The 17,925-nt window shown below is 57.0% G+C and overlaps 1 protein-coding gene across 2 annotated transcripts in view; it reads left to right on the top strand.

Annotated features, from left to right (window-relative positions):
* The first annotated feature begins 14,101 nt into the window (after positions 1–14,101).
* The window catches only part of NOL4L (nucleolar protein 4 like), a 142,744-nt gene continuing 138,920 nt past the window's right edge, over positions 14,102–17,925 (top strand). Inside the window, exon 1 of one of the 2 annotated variants that reach the window (XM_023220419.3) lies at positions 14,102–14,874. In XM_023220419.3, coding sequence (XP_023076187.2) covers positions 14,554–14,874 — 321 coding nt within the window. In that variant the 5' untranslated portion in view covers positions 14,102–14,553. The remainder of the gene's footprint in view (positions 14,875–17,925) is intronic. The other variant, XM_023220420.2, reaches the window with a different exon arrangement.

Raw genomic sequence — 17,925 nt, 5'->3', positions numbered from 1 at the left:
AGGCGAGAGGATAGCTTGAACCTGGAATTTGGAGGTTGCAGTGAACTGCGATTACACCACCCTGGGTGACAGAGCAAGAAACTATCAATTTATTTTATTTTATTTGTTATCATTATTATTATTTTGAGACGGAGTCTCGCTCTGTCGCCCAGGCTGGAGTGCAGTGGTGCAATCTCGGCTCCCTGCAAGCTCCGCCTCCCAGGTTCACTCCATTCTCCTGCCTTAGCCTCCCGAGTAGCTGGGACTACAGGCACCCGCCACCAGGCCTGGCTAATTTTTTGTATTTTTAGTAGAGATGGGGTTTCACCGTGTTAGCCAAGATGATCTCGATCTCCTGATCCACCCGCCTCGGCCTCCCAAAGTGTCAGGATTACAGGCGTGAGCCACCTGTTTGGCCGAAACCATCAATTTAAAAAGAAAAAAGAATTACAGATTTCTATTGTCCCCACCTTGCTGTTGACTGGCTGAGAACACCCTAGGCTGATCCTTGCCCTCTGTGTCTGTTCCTGCCTTTGTCAGATGGAGAGAAGAAAGCCCTTCCAGCTTCACCACCCCGGGTCCTACCTCAGCCCTGTCCCCTGCCTGCCATGTGAGCCTTCCTCCAGCCAGCATCCCTCTGGGGCTGTTTTCCTTGTCTGGCAAATGGAGCTGACACTACCTGCCCTTGTAAAGCCCTCGGCTGGCTGGGAGAGCTCCCAAGAGAGCGCAGACGTGGGTGTGCACTGCAAACAGCATGCCCCTCTCGGGGCTCCCCTTGTCTCCCAGTCCACCTACTGAAGGCAGGGCCTCTCACCACCTCAGCTCCCAGGGAAAGGTGGAGCCCCTCAGGTCCTCAGCGGCCTCCCCTCTTCCTCCCCACCATGTCTGCTCTGCATGGGTGCCTGGAGGGAGGAGCTTCTGTGAGCAGAGACAGCCCTGTACTGGCCCCAAAGAATGGGGAGGTCGTCTGCCCATCCATTCAACAGCTGAGCATCTCCTCTGTGCTAGGCCCTGTGCTGGGTGTCAGGGACACTGCAGGGACCAAGACAGATCCAGTCTCTGACCTCAGAATTCACAGCCAGGGGTGCGGTGGACAGTTCTCAACCCAGGAACGACATAAATGTGAAATGCAGGGGTGGTTAAGTATTACAAAGGAGGGGCATAGGACTCTGTGAGAGTGCGTCCTGGAGGAAGGTTCTGGGGAGGTGTTCAGGAGGTGCTGATGGAGCTGAGTGCTGTTAAGGATGAGTTGGAGTTAATGAGGTGAATTTGGCTGGGCGCAGTGGCTCACGCCTGTGATCCCAGCACTTTGGGAGTTGAAGCAGGCAGATCACTTGAGCTCAGGAGTTTGAGACCAGACTGGCCAACAAGTGAAACCCCGTCTCTACTAAAAATACAAAAATTAGCCAGGCAAGGTGGTGGGCGCCTGTAGTCCCAGCTCTCCGGGAGGCTGAGGCAGGAGAATCAGTTGAACCCAGGAGGCAGAGGTTGCAGTGAGTCAAGATTACACCACTGCACTCCAGCCTGGGTGACAGAGCAAGACTCCATCTCAAAAAAAAAAAAAAAAAGAATTCGTAGTAAGCGGGGGAAGGGCTTGTGCAAAGGTCCTGGGGTGGGAAGGAGCTGGAAATTTCCAGGAAGCAAAGAAAAGTCAGCGTGTCTGAACTGCCCAGTAATGGCCAGGGAGGCGAGCACGGGTCAGACCTCACTGGACTGGTTGTGGATTTCACAGAACCAAGAGAGAAGAATCTCAAAACCATCCAAACTCCTCATGGCACAGATGGGGAAACCGAGGCCCAGTTGGGTAAGGGACATGGCCAAAGTCAGAGAAAGTCAGGGGCGGACCCAGGGCTAGGACCCAGGCTTCCTAACTTCTGCCCAGGTCATTTTTTGCATCTGGGGAGTGGCCTGAGAAGAGGCGAAGAAAACCAACCCGACTTAGCGCCTGCAGTGCGGTCAGAGTGCTGCGTGCATCTGCACATGCACACGCTTCACCTCTGGGCCCCTGGGCCTGAGACAAAGGCCTTGCCCTAGGAATCCCTTCTAAAGAGAGAGGAAAGGGAACCTGCGGAGGCTGTCTGATGCAGCCTCCTGCCACTGTCTCAAGGCCTCACCCCATTGTTGCCTTTGAAATGCTCTGTGGCCAATAGGAATTATAATCCCCATTTCGTGGATGAGCAAACCGAGGGAGGGAGAAAATGAGGCAGTGACCCCAAGTCCCACGGGATCTGTCAGTCAAAGCTGTCTTGACTCCTAGCTTAGTGCTCTTTCCTAGGTCAAGCACAGCCCAGGTTTTAGCCATCTGGCAGGGCAGAAGTCCCTCCTGCTGTCTAACTGAAATCTCTCTTGCTTTCATATATTAGCTTCTTGTTTGGCTTGCTGAAGATATGGAGAAGCTCTGTGTTCCACCTCATGGTCCCTGACTATCCATCTTGAAGGGGACTGAGCTGGGGGTAGGAGACCCAGGGACTTCCCCTACCACAACACTACAAATCTGAACCCAGGGTGAGTTTGCTGGGGTGGGGTGGGGAAGGTGGCAGGCCATTTGCCAGTGAGCCTTTCCTCTGAGGGAAGGTTCTGGGAAACCTCTATAAGAATTCCTCAGGGAAGAAGCCCTGGATCGCCCCAAGGACACACACTCTCCCTGGGATGCAGCTGCCCAGGGGCTGAGCTCACGGACAGTGGCTGGCAGAACTCAAGGCCTCAGATCCACCCCCGTGGCTACAGGCAGCCTTGCGTCTCCTGCCTGTACGACTTGCTTGTCAGAAACCACTCAACAAAATCCAATTTATAGAGCCAATATGAAAATGGGGGGAAAATTCCTCTAAACAAAAACCACCTTTTTTTCAAGTCAGGGAGGAGGAAGACCCAACATCTGGGCTTCCAGAGGAGCAGGCCCCATGTAGGAGCTCAGCCCAGCCTGGCCCTAGTATTTAATTGGCATCTTTCTCCAGAGAGAACCACAGCTCTCTAAAGACATCAAGGCTCAGTGTGTCTGGTATTTCCTGAGAAATCTAAGGTTATAGAGATGCTGGTGGCAATTTATTGGGGGTCTACTATGTGCTGGGCACTGTGCTAAGTGCTTTTCTTTTGAAATGGAGTCTCGCTCTGTTGCCTAGGCGCTGGAGTACAGTGGCTCTTGACTCACCGCACCCTGCGCCTCCTGGGTTCAAGTGATTCTCCTGCCTCAGCCTCCCAAGTAGCTGGGATTACAGGTGCCCACCACCATGCCTGGCTAATTTTTGTAATTTTAGTAGAGATGGGGTTTTACCATGTTGGCCAGGCTGGTCTCGAACTCCTGGCCTCAAGTGATCTTCCCACATAAGCCTCCCAAAGTGCTGGGATTACAGACGTTAGCCGCCTTCCCCGGCCTATGCTAAGTGCTTTATGTGGAACACTTCACTTACACCCTGACAACAACCCCATAAAGGAGGTGCTGTTATTGTCAACACCTTACAGATGAGGACATTGAAACTCAGAGGGGCTAAGTCACTCAGTCAAGGTCACATAGCTGGTGAGAGCGGGCACAAGACTCAAATGCAGGCAGTCTGGCTCCAGAGCCCTCACTCTTAACGTTTTGGGCCTGAAGCAGTGGGATGTAGACAGGAGGGCACTAGGGGACAGAAGGCTGGACTGAGGGCCTAGATCTGCCGTCGAGTGTCTGGATGAGTCTGTCCCTTTCTGGGCCTCAGTTTCCCCATTCCTAAAATGGACCAGAGGACCTCAAACTGTTGCCTAGGCCAGCTTGGGCATTCTCTCCCTTTCAGGGAGGGTTGAAGTGCTATTATTAGCACATGAAAGGCTCTGAGAAGTCCTGCAGTAAAGAAACCCCAATGAGTGGTTAACTGGAAAAGGTGACCAGCAAAAGTAGTTACCTAATGGTTTGCAAAGATTTCAGGAATATGAACTTGGCTCTTTGTCAGGGAAGAAGGTATTCAGGTGGAAGAGAATAACCACATCAGGTGGTCACTGCATGAAGGAGATCAGCCGGGGAGCTTGAGGTGCCAGGAGAGAAGAGATATCTTACCCTGCCTAGCAGTCAAGGGAAGCATGGCAGACGGAGTGACAATCAAATGTGATCTTGAAGGATGAATAGGAGTTTTTCAGGAAGAGAATTGGTGGGGAAGAGCAGTCCCAGGGATTGAGGGGAACAGCATATACAGATGATCCCCAACTTAACGAGGGACCAACCCACAATTTTTCGACTGTACGATGGTGCCAAAGTGATATGCATTCAATATACTCCTTGACTACAAAGGGGCTACATCCAGGTAAACCCACTGTTAGAATAAGTTGGAAATGCGGTAAGTTAAAAGCGTATTTTTGCTGGGTGCTGTGGCTCACGCTTGTAATCCCAGCACTTTGGGAGGCCAAGGTGGGTGCATCGCTTGGGCCCAGAAACTTGAGACCAGCCTGGGCCATATGGCAAAACCCTATCTCTACAAAAAGTACAAAAATTAGCCAGGCATGATGGCACACACCTGTGGTCCCAACTACTTGGGAGGCTGAGGAAGGAGGATCGCTTGAGCCCAGGAGGTGGAGGCTGTAGTGAGCCATGATCTCACCACTGCACTTCAACCTGGGCAACAGAGTGAGACCCTATCTCAGAAGACAAAACAAAACAAACAAACAAACTCAGACTTTTGACTTACTTACAATGATATATATTTTTTGAGACAGAGTCTTGCTCTGTTGCCCAGGCTGGAGTGCAGTGGCGCGATCTCGGCTTACTGCAAGCTCTGCCTCCTGGGTTCACGCCATTCTCCTGCCTCAGCCTCCTGAGTAGCTGGGACTACAGGTGCCCGCCACCATGCCCAGCTAATTTTTTGTACTTTTTTGTTAGAGACGGAGTTTCACCATGTTAGCCAGGATGGTCTCGATCTCCTGACCTCATGATCCGCCCGCCTCGGCCTCCCAAAGTGCTGGGATTACAGGTGTGAGCCACCGCGCCCGGCCTACAATGATATTTTCAACATACAATGTGTTTATCAGGACCTAACCGCATTGTAAGTCGGGGAGCATCTGAACATAGTGTGAACATAGTCTTGCTGTTCAGAGGAATGGAAAGTTCAGTGTGGCTGGCACAGGGAGAAGTAGAGGCTGGCATAAGATGGTGAAAGGCCTTGAATGCCACACCAAAGAGTTTGAACTTTATTCTGGTGTACCAGAGGGGAAAACCTAGAGGCCAGGAGTGCAGAGAGGAGGCTGGTACAGCCATCTGGGCCAGACCAGAGGGAGTCTGACTGCACTGAACAAACGGTACACCCGTCAGGGCTCATGGGGTTGCAGGAAATCCAGCACTGAGAGACCTAAGTAGAGATGAAAAGGGTCTTTAGGTGTGGTTGAATCCAGAGGCTCAAAGGGTGTTGTCAGAAATCTTTTTTTTTGAGATGGAGTCTTGCTCTGTCACCCAGCCTGGAGTACAATGGCATGATCTCGGCTCACTGCAACCAAATGCCTCCCAAGTTCAAGTGATTCTCCTGCCTCAGCCTCCCGAGTGGCTGGGATTACAGGCGTGCACCACCATGCCTGGCTAATTTTTGTATTTTTAGTAGAGACGGGGCTTCACCATGTTGGCCAGGCTGGTCTTGAACTCCTGACTTCAAGTGATCCGCCTGCCTCGGCCTCCCAAAGTGCTGGGATTACAGGCGTGAGCCACCGTGCCCGACTGGTGTTCTCAGAAATCTGGTCACAATCGCGGTGGTTGGGGCATGGGATGCTTTCAGTGGCCTAGTCGTTCAATGCTTTCAGTGGTTAGGTCAGTCCAGCTCCAGCAACATGTTCTGAATATGAAGGAGGTGGTTTCTCAAAGGGATTTCAGGATGCTGTTACCAGGAGAAGAAAGTTGCTATGCAGGTAAAAGCAGCAGCCCATCTTGGTGGATGGCGAGTTCTGCGGACTTGAGAGGAGGATGGGCACTTTTCCAGCCCAGGCTCCCGGTAGTTCTGAGGCTGAGGCATGTAACTGAGGGCTGGTGTGGTCAGGGCAGGCTTCACGGAGGAAATGGCCTGGAAGGAAGACCTGAGCAATTAGGTAGGGTCTGGGTAGACAGAGTGAGCATTGCAGGAGAAGGGGCCAAGAGGTGGTGCAGAGGTGAGAATGAGCTGTAAGTGTTTGGCTGCCCGTGACATGCCAGGTCCAGAGGGCTGGTGGAGGGAGGGGAGGCTGAAGCTAGATGTTAGAGGTTCTCGAAGGCCAAGCACCCTCTGGCCTGACTAGCAGGCCTCTTACAATATATAGGTCAGGGGGAAACAGTGGCTTTATTGCTCAGCAGCCTCCCATGGCTACCCATGTCCCACCAGGGAGGCCCAAGGCTTAGCCAAGCATTCAAAGCCCCAGCATGCCCACTGCCTGCTTCTAGGACCCTGGTGCTCTCCTAGGTGGGTGTGCCCACTGCAGTCCAAACAGATCGCTCCCTTTTCCCTCCAAACCTCCACTCAGCTGCTTCTCTAGCCTAAAACACACTCTCCCTTTGGTATCTCCATCTACCCACTGGAGGCCAGTTAAAGGTTTCAGCCTTAAGGAAGCCTCCCATGGAAAGGGCCTACTCTCAGTTTTCAACTCCCAGAGCTCTTACTTTTTATTTTGATTGATTGATTTATTTTGAGATGGGATCTTACTCTGTCACCCAGGCTGGAATGCAGTGGCCACTGAAAGCACCCCAGCCCCCCAGACCACTATGATTGTGACCAGATTTCTGACAATCACAGCTCACTGCAGCCTCCAACTCCTGGGCTGGAGCAATCTTCCTGCCTCAGCCTCCTGAGTAGCTGGAACTCCAGGCACACACCACCACACCCCACGAATTTTTTAAACTTTCTCTAGAGATGGGATCTCACTATGTTGCCCAAGCTAGTCTCAATCTCCTGGCCTAAAGCAATCCTCCTACCTTGACCCCCCCAAAGCACTGAGATTATAGGTGTGAGCCACCAGGTCTAGCCAAGAGCTTTTTTTTTTTAGTGTGTGTGTGTTTTTGTTTTGTTTTGTTTTGTTTTGTTTTGTTTTGAGACAGGGTCTCATTCTGTCGCCTAGACTGGAGTGCATTGGCATGATCTCAGCTCACTGCAACCTCCGCTTCCCAGGCTCAAGCGATTCTCCTGCCTCAGCCTCCCAAGTAACTGGGATTACAGGCGTGTACCACCACACTTGGCTAATTTTTGTATTTTTAGTAGAGATGGGGTTTCACCATGTTGGCCAGGCTGGTCTTAACTCCTGACCGCAAATGATCCTCCCATCTCGGCCTCCCAAAGTACTGGGATTACAGGTGTGAGCCACTGCGCCTGGCCCGTTTGTTGTTGTTGTTGTTGTTCTTTATGCCTGTTGGCCTAGCCAGCCTCAGTGGGGCGGGATGGCAGTAATGTGCCCCGGCTTTAGAGCCAGGCAAATCTGGGTGCAAACCCTCCTCCTGCCCCCTACTAGCTGTGCGACCTCAGCACATTTAAGCCCTGTATGAGGCCTAAATGTGGTTATAGGTACAAAGTTCTTGGTGCATAGCAGGCCCTCATGCAGCTCTCACCATTTTGGTTGTTTGAATTATGTCCACTTTAACCCTCTGTGAGCTCAGGCCAGGCAGGAACCACATTTGTTTTTTTTTCTGCCTGCACTGCCTGGCACACAGAAGGGGACGGACTTGTAAGGGCTGACCTATCAGTTTTCCTGGGCTGGGCAGACCCAGGCTCCCCTCCCCTCCCTGCCTGGGTGAGGTTGGGGTAGGCCCAAGGGCCCTACACCTGCTCCCTGAGACTGACCCAGCAGGCTGCTGGGTGCCAGCATCCAGCATCAATAAATTACTGGCGAGTTCAGGTGACGGGACAGATCCAGTGTCAGCTTCCTTTGTGTCCTGCAGGGAAGCTCAGGCCCTGGGATCCCCCTCCACAAGCCTCCCCCAACAAGGGCTCCATCAAAATGAGAGTTGTCCACCTACTGTGTGCCAGGCCCCACCTAGGCACTTTGCACCGTATTTCATCAACACCTCGCAAAGATTCTGCAAAGCAGGCACTAACTCCATTTTACAGATGAGGAAACTGAGGCATAAGGAAGGGAAGTGACTTGCCAAAGACAAAATGAATATAAGCAAAAAGGCCCCTGCTTCTCCAATTCAGCAGGAATCTTCCTGGATCTCATTGCAGTGTATAGTCAAAATACACACACACACACACACACTCAGGGATTTTCATTCATTCATTTATTCAGTTAACACATATGGGACACCTACTATGTGCCAAGCACCGTTCTGGATGTTGGACATACTGCAGTGAACAGGACAGAGCCCTGCCCTCTAGGAATGTACATTCCAGTAGGTGAGATGAACAGAGACAGGAAACAAATGCATATGTATTATAAAGGAAGGTGGCACTGAGTCTATGAGGATGAACCAAGTAAGGAAAGGGAATGGAGGGCCACTGGGGGACTTTTAAGAAAGGCAGTCAAGGAAGGCTCCTCAGGGGAGGTGACATTTGAATGAAATCCCTCGACAAGTTAGTTATCTTATCTCTTTATGCTTTAGTTTCTGGAAAAAAGGGGATGCTGGACTTGAGGGGGTCTCAAACATCTGTGAGGTGGACAGAATTTTTCCCACTCAGTCGTAATTCCACAGGCAGCATGGCGTGGGCCTCTGCAGGAGTGGAGACACTTTTCTCCTCCCCTCCACTTCATCCAGTGCTCCATCCTCCGGTCCAAAGGATCCTTAGGGCACGTAGGGCGGGCCTTCTTGAAGGTGCTCATCTGGGCTCCCCGCTCCCCTGCCGTGTGTTCTCATAGTAACTTTTCTTTGTTGAGACAGAGTCTCACTCTGTCGCTCAGGCTGGAGTGAAGTGGTGCGATCTCAGATCACTGCAACCTCCAACCCCCAGGTTCAAACAATTCTCCTGCCTCAGCCTCCGGAGTAGCTGGGATTACAGGTGCCTACCACCACACCCGGCTAATTTTTGTATTTTTGGTAGAGAGGGGATTTCGTCATGTAGGCCAGGCTGGTCTCGAACTCCTGACCTCAGGTGATCCGCCCACCTCGACCTCTCAAAATGTTGGGATTACAGGCGTGAGCCACCACACCCAGCTTCATGGCAACTTTTTGTTTTTAATTCTAAACCATTTGTCATTTTTTTTTTTGGAGACAGTCTCACTTTGTCTCCCAGGCTGGAGTGCAGTGGCACAATCATAGCTCACTGTAGCCTCTACCGCCCGGGCTCAGGCAGTCTTTCCACCTCAGCCTCCCAAGTAGCTGGGACTACAGGTGCACACCACGACCGCCGGCTAAGTTTTTTGTACTTTTTTGTAGACACAAGATTTGGACATTTTGTCCAGGCTGGTCTTGAATTCCTGGGTTCAAGCAATCCACCCGCCTTGGTCTCCCAAAGTGCTGGGATTATAGGCGTGAGCCACTGTGCCTGGTCTGTCATGATGTTTTTAAAGTCAGCTAGTCCCTGAACTTCACGGGTCAGGTCCCTCTTGTTTATTACTATATTCCCAACACCACGCATGGTGGCTGACATACAGAAGATGCCCAAACAAGCGTCTGGATGATGGATGGGCATAATGACAATAGGAGCTAGCATTTGTTGAGTGCTTATTCTCACGACAGCCCTGTGAGTTAGGGATAATTGTTAATATTCCCATTTTATCGGCATTGAACACCGAGGCTTAGAGAGATTAGGGGACTCAGTCACTCAACAGCAGAGCCTGTTAGGAGAAGCACAATAAATGCTGATGGATGGACTGATTATGGAAGAAGCATAGTAGCATGGGGGCAAATGCTGTAGACTTCAGTCTAGCACCTGCTTTTTGAGGATAAGCCCATTCATTCATTCATTTGGTTGGTTGCTTATTTATCCACTTATTCAATAATGATTAAGCCTCAGCTCCCGTGCTGGGCACTGGTCGACACAGGTAATGAGGCCATCGTGATTTGCTGTGGTCAGAGCTGGGAGGGGGAAAGCCCAAGGCTCTGTGTGTGAGTGACCAGAGAAAGCCCCTGATCCAACCTGAGAGGTCAGGAGGCCTTTCTAGAGAGGCGGGCATCGAGCAGCGGCTCAGCATGGCTGGCAGACTGCAAGGGGATGCTATGGAATAGGGGGATGGCAGGGGGTGGCACAAACCCTTGATGGAAGGGGCACCAGCACCCAGTGATGGAAACTACCTCTCCCCAAGGCTCTGGGGCCTTTCTGTTCTTTCTAGCACTTGGGTGGACAGGCCTCTGTGGGAGCCTGAGTCACTCTGCCCCACCCCAGGCCTGGAACTTCCTGCGGGCACAGTCAGGGCCACCTCACTGTCGAGTTGCAGGCATTCCTGCTCATCTGGGCCCAGGGTCAGAGCTCAGTGAAAGGCAAGTGATCCAGGCCAAATCAGGCAAAGGCCAGGTGCCTAGTTCTGTCCTGCGGCCCTGAGCCTCTTTTCTCCTGTGGGACTCAGTTTGCCCATCTATCAGAGGCACGGTTTGCACTGTATACTCTGAGAACCCTTCATCACCAAGCTCTTGTGACCCAGTACGTTACTATCCATATTCGGAGTGAGCCCTGGGGGCTTGGACTCACTGCGCTTCGACTCCAGTCTCCCTTGGACACCTGGACTAAGTGTAAAAAAAAAAAAAAAAATCCAGAGGCCGGGTATGGTGGCTCACACCTGTAATCCCAGCACTTTGGGAGGCTGAGGCGGGAGAATCACTTGAGCGCAGGAGTTTGAGACCAGCCTGGGCAACAAAGAGAGACCCTGTCTCTACAAAAAATAATTTAAAAAAATAGCTGGGTGTGGTGGTGCATGCCTGTGGTCCTAGCTACTGAGGAGGCTGAGGTGGGAGGATTGCTTGAGCCTGAGAAGGAGAGACTCCAGTGAGCCGCAATTGCACCACTGCACTCAGCCTGGGAGACAGAGCGAGACCCTGTCTCAAAATTTTTAAAAATGCAGAGGATCTCCTGGCCTTTGATTCATGGGGCAGCCTACTTTGTCCTTTGGCAGGTGTCTGGAATGGGAATCAAAAAGGAGCAGCTGCCCCCTGGGACTGTGATTGCATACCCCCAGGAGCTGGGCATTGTGGGAGACTTACCCCCCTCCCCCACCCAGCATGCCCCTCCTAAAGGACCCCAGGGACACAGATAGGCTGAAGACCCAGGATCTGTTTCTGCAAAAGTGGAGATGGGCCGCAGTAGGCCGCTCTCACTCCTTGGCCGTTCTACTCTCCCAGGAGCCCTCGGGGCAAGAGGCTGGGACATGCCGGGTGCAGTGAGCTGTCACACAGTGGGGGGAACTCCAGACCTCTGACCTCCAAGACCACAGACCTCTGGACCCCTGCAGCTGTCCTCCGCTCCTCACTTCTTCTCTACCCCACAGTCTTGCTCATTTAAAACTCGCCAGTAGCTCCCATAGCAGCTGGAATGCCATCCAAAGTATTTCCCAGGGTCTTCAAGACTCCTGCCCTCCAACCCCTCCTCCCTCACTTCAGTCTCACCACACTGGATGCCTTCCAGCTTCTAGAAAATGCCAATCTCCTTCCCACCTTGGGGCTTTTGCCTTTGCTCTTCCCTCTGCCTGGAATGCAGGAACAGCATGCCTTGGCACCTGTCATTTAAGTCACTGCTCAGATGCTACCTCCTTAGAGGGGCCTTCCCCGATCCCCCTAAGAAAAGCAGCCCCTTCTATGCATTATTTGCTATCACAGCTCCCTCTCTCCTTCGTGGCCCATTCCCTGAGCTGTTGTGATCAACAGCTGGTTTGTTCAATAGCCATCTTCCATACCCATTGGCGCACTCCCGTAGGGCAGGGACCTTGGGGATCCCATGACCATATCCCAAGCCCCTGCTGCACAATGGCTGCTAAACAAATGTTTATTGAATGAATGAAGCACAAAAAGTGTCAACAATGCCTGTCTTCCTCCTTGAATACTTCGAGGCCCCCTGAGGGAGAAAATGGCACTTATTGGGCACCCGTCACAGGTCAGGCACTCTCATCCTGTTGAATCTCTACATCTGTGACATCCTGTCCCGTTATACAGATGATGAAGTAGGGGCTCAGTGACCTGCCTGAGGTCACCCAGCAAAGGTGGAATGATGGCTTCATTCCACCGGGAAGTAGCCAAGTGGGATCTGTGAGCATGAAGAATGCCAGGCCAAATAATCGTCAGGACTCACTTCCAAATCTGACTCTACCCGAAGCCCATGTTCTTTTCATTATACTATACATTCTGCCGTGCCAGAACTCAGCCCAAGACTGACAACCAGGTTTTTAGCTTCTGAAAGGCAGGCAAAGACCCAGACTGAGTGGAGAGGTGGTCCGGCTTAGTGGTTATAGAAGTGGGTCCTGGAACTGGACGGAGAGACCAGAGCTCACACAAGGACCCCACCACCCAGGCACAGGGCATATTTGCCACAAGTTATCATTACCATTGCCAGGCTAGAGCATCTTTGCTCTCAGGAAGAGTCTGCTGGAAGGATAACTGTCAAGGGACACATAGAAAAACTCAGGGTCTGAGCTTCTTAATAACAGAAGCCCCTGCGCCCCTGAGGCTGGCCTTTGGGTAGTGCCTTCCCCGCTCTGAGTGGTCACCTCTTAAAAACGGGCATGCATACCAGCATAGATCCAAAAAGAGCTCTTGGGAAGATAAAGAGGAAAAATGACTGTGGAGTTGTTGGTGTATATAAAGTAACATGAAATGTAAATTATCTAAAAATAATCTCCCATGTGAAATGCAGAGAGAGGTTGGGACATGGGAGACCTCAAGGGTTCTTTCAGCATTTATTGGCACCTACTGTGTGCCAGGTGTTGTGCTACGGCTCGGGCATAGGAGGACGGGTCAGATATGGCCCTGAGCATCTGGAGCTCCCTTTCTACTGGGGGAAGTGAGCCAGGTATTTACAGAGTGGGGCTCTCTCTGAGCGCGGTGAAAGGGGAAGACTTTGTGTGTGATATGGCAGCAGGAGCCAGGTGTACATGAACTGAAACCCACCCCTCCTTTCTGCATGACCTTGAGCAGGTCAGGCCACTTCTCCAAGCCCCAGGCCTTCATCTGTAAAATGGGGCCTTCCCCTCTGCTTCTCAGAGTTGTCAGGACATGTCGCATAGTAGGTCCTGGGGTGGGGGACTTTGGGATGGGAGAAGCCAGTAGTTCCTAGGCAGGAAACGGTCCTGCACCAGCCAAAGTCTGGGCCTCAGGACTTGGATGGTGAATTGCCTGCAGGAGTGTCGTGGGGATATGGGGTGGATCCCAGGGGACAGCTGGGAGAGGAGTGCAGCAATTCCTCATGAACTGTTAAGGAAGTGGGGGATAGGGGTGCAGAAATCCTGGAAATTTGGCCTGTGCCTTTATTTATGTTGGAATTTCATTAAGGGGGAGGGGACCAGCTAGCTCTACCCAAGGTCAGATCTGCCCAGGTAGGAGGGGGGCGGTGGGGCCACCTGAGTTTACTCAGCAAGAGATTCCAGGTCAAGGCGCATCCGGGAAGGCAGGGTGTCTCAGGATAAGTCTGTGGATGTGTTGAGTGCTTTCCGAAGCCGAGGTGGGATTGGGCTGAGGCCACAGGCGACTTCCCAGGGGGCCCGGGCCTGTCCCAGAGCAGCGGAGCAGGCAAGCAGAGGCAAAGCTGGTCAAACTTCGGGGAATTCAGGGTGAGGCAAAAGGAGAGGAAGTTTGGGGGCCCCGAAGGGCGGCGATGTGGGGTTCCCCCAGGGGAACACTGCTCTTCTGGCTTCGGCTCACGGGAGAGAGGTCAAGCCAGTTGCGGGAACGAGGGACGGGGAGCCTGCCCTACACCTCCCCGGCCGGGCTAAGTGGGGCGGGGCGGCCGGGAGGCCGGCTGCTGGGCCGGGGTCTGCGCCCTACTCCCTGCGGGACCGCCGCGTCCGGGAGGAGCGGGACCTGCGAAGCTCCGGGCCCGGCCCGGCCGGACGGAACGCGGTCCTTGGGCTGGGCACTACGCTCCTGCGGTTCCTGCCCTCTCGGCGGCTGCGGGCGCGGCTGCCCCCGCGCCCCCAGGGGCCGGGCCGGGCGGGGGCTGGGCCCGGCGGGCGGGCGCAGGAGGAAGGGGGGGCGGGCGGCGGCGAAGGCTGCGCGGCTCTAACAGGTGGGATCCCGCGGCGTGGTGGAGGCGGGCGCGGGAGGAGGAGGAGGAGGAAGAGCCGCGGCAGCGGGAGCCTGAGCAGGAGCAGGATGAGCCGCGCAAGCTGACAGCCACTGCTGCCGCCCGCGCCCAGGCTCGGTCTCGCTCCCCGCGCTCGGGGCCGCTCCCCGCCTCCCGCCTCCCCCGGCCGCCCGCGGGGCGGCCCGCCCCCTCTGCACCTCCGGGCCCGGAGCTGCCTCCATCGCTCCTGCATCCCGGCCGGGGGGAGGAGGAGGCGGAGCAGGAGGCGAGCCGGAGCCGCCGCCGCCAACGCCGCCGCCGCCGCCGCCGCCCGAGCAGGACAGAGCGCGCCGCAGCCCCGCGCGTCCGGCCGCCGCCCGCGCCCATCCAGCAGCCTCGCCGGAGCCACACCGCGGGACAGCTGCGGCCGCGGCGCGTCCGGGCCCGGCCCAGCCCAGCCCAGCTCAGTCCCGGCACCGGGCGGCCCGGCGGCCGGCCCGCCCCCGAGGGCGCCGGGCGCGGCGGGAGGATGCCGAAGCCGACGCTGCTGCTGCGCGGGGGCTGGGAGCGCGAGCGCAGCCCCGGGGACTCGGAGCTGGGCCGCCAGTTCCGGGACTGGTGCTTGCGCACCTACGGCGACTCGGCCAAAACCAAGACGGTGACACGCAGCAAATACCAGCGGATCGCCGAGGTCCTGCAGGGCGGCGGCGGGACCGGCGCGGGCAGCGGCCCCGCAGCCGGCGAGAAAGGCAAGTTCCAGTTCTGGGTGCGCTCCAAGGGCTTCCGCCTGGGCAGCGGCCGGGAACCCAAGATGGGCCAAGTGGTGTATGTGCCGGTCAAGACAGGCTCGGTGAGTGCGCGCGCGGCGGCCGCGGGCGGGTCCCGCGGCGGGGCTTGGGGCGGGCGGGGGCGGGGTGGGGGTGTGGATGTGTGTCCGAACGTGTGTCCCTGAGGTTGTCCGTGTGTCGGGCCCGCCGGAGGCGCACGCGTCGCTGCTCACCGGCCCTCCCCGGCTCGCCTGGGCAGCGCTCCGGGTTCGGGGCGTCCCTGCCCCCCTCCGCGCCGCTGCCCGGGCCGTGGCCGTGCCGGGCAGGCTGTCCCGGGCTGCTCACCCCAGCATGTTCCGTCCTCCCGTCCCCTCCCCCCGCCAGCAGGCGGCTGCTCTGGAGCCCGAGCCTCCTCCCCGCCCGCCCCGGGGCTGCCTGTCCCGGGCGCCTCGCGCTCCCGCCCCCGGGCCGGCTGGGCGGTGTGTGTGTGTGTGTGTGTGTGTGTGTGTGTGTGTGTGTGTGAGCGAGCGCGCTGAGGGTGGTGCCGCGGGTTGGGGGGGAGGGAGGCAGGGGCAGCCGCGGGACGGGGAGTCCGCCGGGCCTCCCAGCGCCAGGGGAAGGGGCCCGCCCGGGCACTGTCGCCCCGACCCCACCCGGGGCTAGCCCGGGGAGGGGCGGCCGGAGCCGCAGCCTGGCGCAGGAGCAGCCTCCCGCGGGTGGGTGGGGCGCCCCCTCAGCCCCCCGGGCCCCTCGCTCCCCCCTCCCCGGGACGGGGGCGGCCTGACCTATCCATCCCCTCCCCTCCCCCGACCCCCGGGCCGGCCGGGTCCGGGCGGGGTGGCATGGGGGAGGGGACGGGGAACCGCAGCCGCCTAAAGGGAGGAGGCGGGCGGCCGGGCGGGGGCGTCCCCTCTGGCCCGGGGCGCCCTGGAGAGGGCGTGCGGCGCGGGCCCCGCGGCTCCCCCGCCGGGACCTCATTGTTCTGCAGAGGGTGGGGGCTGGGGGGGTGGCCGCTCCCGGGGCGCTGCTGAGCTTTGAACTTTCCGTCGCCGAGACCCTCCATTAGTGCGTTCCGCCCCCGGCCCGGTCGGGCCGCGCCGGCCTCCCCCCGCCCTTCTTGCTCCCTCCCCGGCCGGACCACGAGAGCCGGGCCGCCCCGCGCCGGCCTCCCTCCCTCCCCCGCTCCCCCGCTCCCCCGCTCCCCCCTCCGCGCTCCTCCCCCGGCCGGCCCGCCCGCCCCGCGCTCAGCCCCGTCCCCGGCCGGAGCGGGCTCTTCACACACAATTGATTCGGTCGTTACGAAAAGTGCACTTGTCCCCTCCCCCTCCCCCTCCGCGGCCGCCCGGGCCTGGCCCGCGGGGTGAGGGGGCCGCGAGGGAGGGAGGCGGGAGCCGGGGAGCAGATCCGGAGGCGCCTCCCCCCGCGCCCAGGGGACGGGGCTGCAGGCCGCGGGGAGTGGGAGCCGCGAGCGCGGAGGGCGGGCGGCCCATCTGCGAGGAGCGCTGATAACCGCGCTGCGGCCGCCAGCAGCCCATCTGCGCCGCTGCCGCCTCCGGCCGGACCGGGAACAGGGAGCCGGGGCCGGGCCGAGGGGCGCGCCGGGACCGGGTTCCCCGTGGTGGAAGCTGGGGCAGTGACCCAGCCCGCGCAAGGCTGGGATCCCCCCAGCCTAAATCCGCACTCTCGCTCAAACCCGGCGAGTCTGGGTCATTGTCCCCTCCCCCCCGATCGAGTCCAGGACCCCTCCCCCAGCCCAAATCAGTGCCCACTTTCCCAGATGGGGCGCATGGGTCAGCCCTCCCCACCCTGCCAGGTCGGTCCCCTCCTCGGTTCTCCCATCTTGGGTCACTGCGCCCTGCCGGAGTGCGGTTTTTCTGAGGTCAGTGACCCACGAGATGGTTGGCTGGGTCCTGCCTCCTACCCTAGGTCAGTGCCCTCTGCCATCAGGGCTTCCCGGGTAGGTGCCCCCCCCATCCTGGTTACACCTCCCTGAAGAGCTGGAAGCCTTGGCCCAACCTTCTTAGTCTGAGGCAGGAGCCCTGAGTCCACCCTCTCCTGGAGTTGGGGGTTGATCCCCCCAGACCTGGCAGCAGGCTCACTGGCTTTCTATGTGGCTCAACTTCTCCTAGGGTGTGGGCATCTGGAGCAGTCGTCCACTCTTTATCCACACAGCTGTAGAGGCTGAGCACCCCCTCCCCCTATCCAGGCCACATGCAGAAACTGGGTGTTAGGCCTGGACCCCAGGTCTTGCCTGCCCGGCTGCTGGCTTCAGACGCTCCCTGAGACCCACGCTGACCCGCCCTGCCTGCCCCTGGCAGCGCGACCGTCCCCAGTCTCCACCCTGGCTCTCAGACCAATAATGAGCCCTCCCTGAGGGACCACCTGCCTGGGAGGCAGAGAAAGGGGACCCAGGCCTCCCAGTCCAGGCTGCCAGGAGATCGACAAACACAACAGACATGCCCTCCCTCGACAACCCGCCCCTCGGGCTCCCCACGCCCGCCTGCCTGGCCTGCTGGTCCCCAGAGAGCCCGTTAGTTACCTGCCACTCGCCCAGCCAGCCGGAGCCAGGCAGGAGATGCCACCCCCATCTCCAAGTTCCTTCCTGGGGCCCAGTTATTATTTTTATATTTCCATTTTCCTTTTCACTGATCCAAGAGGAACAAATTCTGCTGGGAATTCTGGGGCAGCCATTGGCCTCTTACTGGGAGGGGCTGAATGGGACCTCCTTTGAAAGGTGCAAAGGACATCTCCTACGGTCCCTGGCCTACACACACACACACACGCACGCACACACACACACACACACACCCTCGCCCCTGGTGTCAGTTGGGAGAGAGCCTGTAGTTTGGTCTTCGGTGGGTTTTTGTGAAGGTCATTGGGCCATAAACCTTTGTCCAAAGCATTTGTTTAGTACCCACAGGCCTTGTGCGGGCACTGGGGTGCCGGGGTGGGTGGGGCTCTGTGCCTGCTCCCAGGTCACCCAGATGTCAGGAGTGGTGGGCAGAGCTGAGGACAGGATAAAAAAGCCCAGGGGGGCTTCAAGAGAGAGCAGGTAGAAAGATTCCAAGGAAGAAGGGAGGTGGGAGTTGGGTCATCCAGCCACGACAGGCCCCATATAGCCTCTGTCCCCAGGG

The sequence above is a fragment of the Piliocolobus tephrosceles genome, chromosome 20 (genome assembly GCF_002776525.5).
Source record: "Piliocolobus tephrosceles isolate RC106 chromosome 20, ASM277652v3, whole genome shotgun sequence".
Lineage (NCBI taxonomy): Eukaryota > Metazoa > Chordata > Mammalia > Primates > Cercopithecidae > Piliocolobus > Piliocolobus tephrosceles.
This window is presented reverse-complemented; position numbering and strand designations above follow the sequence as displayed.